The 5,680-nt window shown below is 41.4% G+C and overlaps 1 protein-coding gene across 2 annotated transcripts in view; it reads right to left on the minus strand.

Moving 5' to 3' along the window:
* The window catches only part of LOC108786602 (rap1 GTPase-GDP dissociation stimulator 1-like), a 150,543-nt gene that overhangs the window by 9,439 nt on the left and 135,424 nt on the right, over window positions 1-5,680 (minus strand). For both annotated transcript variants that reach the window (XM_018555926.1, XM_018555925.1), the window contains exon 11: window positions 2,111-2,250. In XM_018555926.1, coding sequence (XP_018411428.1) covers window positions 2,111-2,250 — 140 coding nt within the window. The remainder of the gene's footprint in view (window positions 1-2,110; window positions 2,251-5,680) is intronic.

Consider the following 5,680-nt stretch of genomic DNA (forward strand, 5'->3'; position numbering starts at 1 on the left):
ATCCCTCTTGCCCTGCCACAATAATAAGGGATCCATGGTTGGGTGCAATGGTGAGTCGGAAAGGGATGCCCCAACCATATCTTGCGCTGAGTATCATTTGCTGGGGGCACTCTAGTGGGTCTCACTAAGCTGTTCAGTGCCTTAGCCCAAAAAGTAAGTGCTCCAGAGGACTGAGCAGTGCTAGATGAGAGAGTATCAGACTGACACTCTTCAAACTTCTCTATCTTGAATTACAGATATACAGGTGAAACTTGAATAATTAGAATATCGTGCAAAAGTAATTGCAGTAAGTGCTGCAAAAGGGGCCCAAACCAAGTACTGAGTACATATGCATGCTTGTACTTTTCAGAGGTCCGATATTGTTCTATGTACAATCCTTGTTTTATTGATTGCATGTAATAATCTACTTTTTTGAGGTTGTGGATTTGTGGTTCTTGGGGTTTTAATGAGCTGTAAGCCATAATCATCACAATTATGACAAATCACGGCTTGAATTATCTTGCTTTGCATGTAATGAGTCTATCACATATATTAGTTCACCTTTTTAAGTTGCATTAGTGAAATAAATGAACTTTGCACGATATTCTAATTATTCGTGTTTCACCTGTACAGTATCTTTTCCCGATGTTTAGGAGACCTGCAGAATTCCCTCTTCTCCCTGCTGACACGGAACAGGAACAGACTCACTGATTACTGCACAGCTGCTAGCAGTGCTAGTGGTGGCAACTCTGGCAGTAGCGGCGATGGTGAGAATATGAGATATGAGCATGACCAATTCCCTCCTAAGAATCCAGAAACCCTCTTCAGCTGCACAAGTGGATGCACACTGGGAAAACCATGCGCAGCTTCGGCCTGACCTCTGCCGTCTACAAAGCAGGTGTCACTATGTTACTGGCAGTGGATGTGGCAAAGGTGGTTATGGTAATGCCACTGTTAGTTACAGCTGTGCAGGTGGTTCTGGGGCGATGTCCTGAAATAGCAAAAGACTAGTAGGTCCCCAGCGTTTACTCCGCTCAATCGTGCTTGGAATGGAAGTTGCATGTCCCTGCCTGTCCTTTTCAGCTTGTAGGGAGGGGTGCTCAGCTGATGGTGCACAGACATATGATGGGTTACCTGCTCCTGTTTACTCTCCTTTACAGATTGTGTTGTACCTCTCCCCCTTCGAGACCTAACAGTAGTGAATGTTTTACTACTGGTGGAGGGACCGGTCATGGCTGAGCTTGCAAATGCTGCGGCGCCAGATTGTGACACAGACGTGCAACTTGTGGTGGTGGTGGTGGTGCCGCTGGCTGCATCAGTGACAGTGTCAGTAGTACTAGCAGCAGGAACACTGCTCACTTCAAGAAAGCAGACTGTATGGATGAATTCGATTAATTTGAATTCAGAAATTTAGATATATCTGAAATCAGAAATTCAGATGCAGATCCGAATGTCAAAATTTAAACACAACTTACATTTCTACCAGGTAATAGAGGTAAGTTCGGCAGAACTAATCCACCCTGATTACATAGGGTTACATAGAACCATAAGAGACAATCTAGATGTTGACTGATCCCACAACAAAAAGATCAAATGGGAATTTATAATTTTGAAGTTTTTCAATGGCAGATAACCTGGGGCATTGGCAAGGATACATAAGAATTTCTGCAAGTAACTAAGTTCACTTTACCCATTAAATTAAGTAGAAGTGTCTGCCAGTGTGGACTTTTGTCTTTCAAGGCATTAATCACTGGATTAAGATTGCTGGTTATATATTTAGAAAGTGGGGTCTGAATCGATACAGCCAAATATCGGAACTTAGATACTAAACTAAGATTGCAATCTGTGGGTAACATATCAGCAGATATGTCATCAATTGGGAACATGATCGACTTCCCCTCAATTTACTTTAAACCCCCAAAAAAGACCAAAGTGGTTAATGAGTTCCAACAAATTACCAACTGACATGTTGGTATCTGCTGAATAAATTATCATATCATCCATATGTTGAAATACACTCTATTCTATTTGGCCTAATTCCAAATCTTAAATGTGAGGGAAGGTATGATATTAGGAAGTGTTGATGTCAGATTTGTTTGCAGAATTGCATGCTCATTTATTATAGTCTTACTTGAGATTTGCTGTGTCGCAGGAGAGATGCCAGCAAACGATTTGCTTCTCCTCGTACACCAATGTGATCCTTCACTTCACACCACTGCACAAGTCTTGCCAGGAACTTGGGATCCTGTCCTAGAATCCTTGCTGTATCAGCTTTAACAAGAAAAAGCAATGTAATTCCAATATGCAAAGTGAACTTGTCATTAAAAATAAAGGTAAAACCAATAGCTAAGCAAGGCACAACTTAGTACCTGCATGTGTGCATATCCAACAGCTGTATTTCTATTTAAGATTGTTTGCAATGGAAAATGAATAATTAATGTAGGCAGACACAGAATTGCAACTCATCTTGTAGGCACTTTAGGGCCGATTTACACAATACACTACGTTTAGGGCACGTTATTGTACAGCACACCTAGCGTACAGTACAGCATGCTAGGCGTTGCCAATAATTTGACTGACAACCCAACACACCTCCCAGCTGGCTCTGATCCAGAGAGTCCGAGTTAGCTGTCAATCAGGCAGTAGAGTGAATCCCGACAATATTTTGGGATCTTTACCAGCTGCAGTGCGTCTCTGTGCTGTCAGCATATAGTAGGCAATAGTCAGCTATATGCTGAGTTTTGGGTCATAGGAGTGCATTAGTAAATGTTCTTCTGTAACCCAAAGGAGAACTATAGCCAAAAAAGGATTGGCTATATTTTTATTTCTAAAGCTAAACTGAACTTTTAGTTTAAATTAACTAAATAAATTCCATAAAAACAAAAAGTTATTTTCATAAAGCAGCCACAGCCTGACTAGAAAAGCCTGTCTCCTGCCAGCAAGCTGCAGAGTTGGACCTTTGCTGTCTGTGGGGAAGCAGTCTGACATGCCCTTCTATTGAGTCAGAGCCAGAGTTTTGCAATCAGTGGGGATCATGAGCTTTCTGATTGTAGAATTCTAGCTCTGGCTAAGTAGGGGTGTGTTGAACCACAACTTCCCCACGGAGAGCAAGGTTTCCCCGCTGAAGCTGCTGGTCATGGACAGGCTTTTCTACAAAGACTGTGTCTGGCATAGAAAGAAAACAAACTGTAAGACATTGATCTCCTTTTGTGTTGATGCTTGGAATGTATTTAGCCGATTTAAACTGAGGGTTCAATTGGGCTTTAAAGTTACAATCAGCACTTCCATTAAGATGTGTGTTAATCTCCCAAAACTGGAACCATTTTAAAATAGTTTGTATGAGCTTGATGTGCACATAGCTCTTACACATTCTGAAGGCATTTTTTACAAGGCCTTAGCCACTGGTATTTGTTAAACTGTTATCTCAAACCTTTATTTAATGGAAGGCTCACTGTGAATGATGTGTTTCAAGGAAAAGTTTATTTATTGATTATTGACATTATCAACAGAATCTTTAGTGCATTGTAGAGGCATATGTTTTATAAGAAAACCTGTTTTTCTAAATGAATTCACACAGTAACAGGGAAAATGCATCCGTACAGTTGTACTTTTACAACACAGAAGTATTGAATGCCGAATTAAAACTCTATGCATACTGCCACCTTTATGTGTTTATTGTATTTAATATAAAGTTATACACACATTTCAGTTAATTGTACGTAATGTTATAAAATGAAAGGGCCTGTGTTATAGGGATGTTCAGATACCAGTGCCGATACTTGGCATTTTAACTACCAGGGTTGTAGCAGTTGCAGCTGGGACCTGGCTCTGGCACTCCACCACTGTCCTAAAATCATTAGTCTGTATCAATAATTGTATCTGTGAATACTTGGACAAGTACATGTATTTGGTCTGGAACAAATGGTATCGTGCCTCCCAAATACCGTACTTGGTATCTGTGCATCCCTAGTTATTATATTAGTAGAATTTATCATGCAATGTAAAAATAGAACATTTACAATCGTATTCTTTAAAAAAACAAAAAACTTGTTGGATTGTAAAAGTAATAAGGTTAAAGCAGACAGCACTGCTGGGGCACTCATGATAGCTTAATTACTCTTGAAGTGTGACATTTACTTTAAAGAGATCTCTGGGACAATTTAGATATCCCACATATGCTGCTTTATCCAGAAAGATATCTTCCTGTGCTTGATGAGTGGGAAGATATCTGCCTATTCTCAATAGAATCTCAGGAGTAACCTACCTACAAAGATTCTCATCTGATAGTGACAGCTTTGATGCTGCCTACTGCTCCATAAATGGGAAATACATTGGGTCCCATTTACAGGAGGATTTTTGTAAACTTTGCCTGTGCAATAATGAACTAATTGAAACTCTAGAAAAACATATTACTGTATGTAAGCATCTTGATTGTTAAGCAGCATGTATGTGCAAGAAGTAGTCTCTCCCCATCCCACTGAGTATTGTTTATGTATGCTTAAGACTTAGGTTCTAATGAAATCACTACTTGCCGAGTTTTCATTTATTAACTTTTAACTCAGCGATAGAATGTTTGTGTTCACACCTGACCCATAGCTGAATGTATATAAATATAACAAGCCAAAAACCAACGCCATCATGAATTTTTCTGCAGTATATTTTTTGCTATATCATTGGGTCACAGAAGAATGTCACATGACACCTAGGCTTCTCTTATACAGGCTACCCCTAAATTAGACACAAATCCTGCCTCTATCAAATAATCAGTGGACCCCTTTTTAAAAAAAATATGTAGGATGCAAAATTCCTGTGTACAGTTTAACCCCCTTAAGTAACAACTGGGCTGTGGCAACAATTAAAGCCCATTGCAGACAATGATAGCTAAAGGATTACTGTCACTGTGTAATTGTAGGTAAAGTCCTTCCTGTGCAATCAGATGAGAAGGGCTAAGAAATCCATGAGTGGCCCCAGCAGTGCTCACCTCCTTGGGGGGTCCTGGCCCAGATAATGTTCAGGGGACCAGTGGAGCACCCACTCTAGTGTAGGGCACACAGTGACCCCAGCAGTCACGTGTACAGGGTTCAGCCCAGGTAGACAGGTAGTGAGGCTTAGCTCCTATTCCAGGGCCTCAGATTACAGAAAGGAGTAGCAACGCAAACGAAGCATCCAGCATTGGGTGAGAGGACAAATATGGGTAGCTGCAGGATGCTTGGCTCAGCTGCTGTCCAGGTGGTACCCTGTTTCCCCGAAAATAAGACCTACCCCGAAAATAAGACCTAGTACTATTTTTGGGAATTGCTAAAATATAAGACCTACCCCGAAAATAAGACCTAGTTGTGACCATTCCCAGGGCCGGTGGTGGCATAAGGGGGAACTTGAAGAGCCGCGGGAGAGGCAGGAGAGAATCAGCGGTGCCAACGAAGCCAGTGCTAGAGGAAGCGAGGCGGCTCCGAAGGGAGCAGAGCCGCATAAGCCGATGCCTCCTCTATAGCGCCGGCTCCTGTCACAGGCGGAGTGATACCAAATGCACTTCGCCTGTGAGGAATCGATAGTGAAAGTGCGCTTCACTAATTCTGGCCAGCAATTGGTTAGCAAATTGCTCTTGGAAAGGTACGGCACCCCTGATTGCCCTGATCACCATATTGTTGTACATGAATACATGTAGACTTCTCTACATGAATAAGAGTTGATTGTTGTACAT

This window comes from Nanorana parkeri, unplaced genomic scaffold (assembly GCF_000935625.1).
Source record: "Nanorana parkeri isolate BGI_ZX_2015 unplaced genomic scaffold, ASM93562v1 scaffold218, whole genome shotgun sequence".
NCBI lineage: Eukaryota > Metazoa > Chordata > Amphibia > Anura > Dicroglossidae > Nanorana > Nanorana parkeri.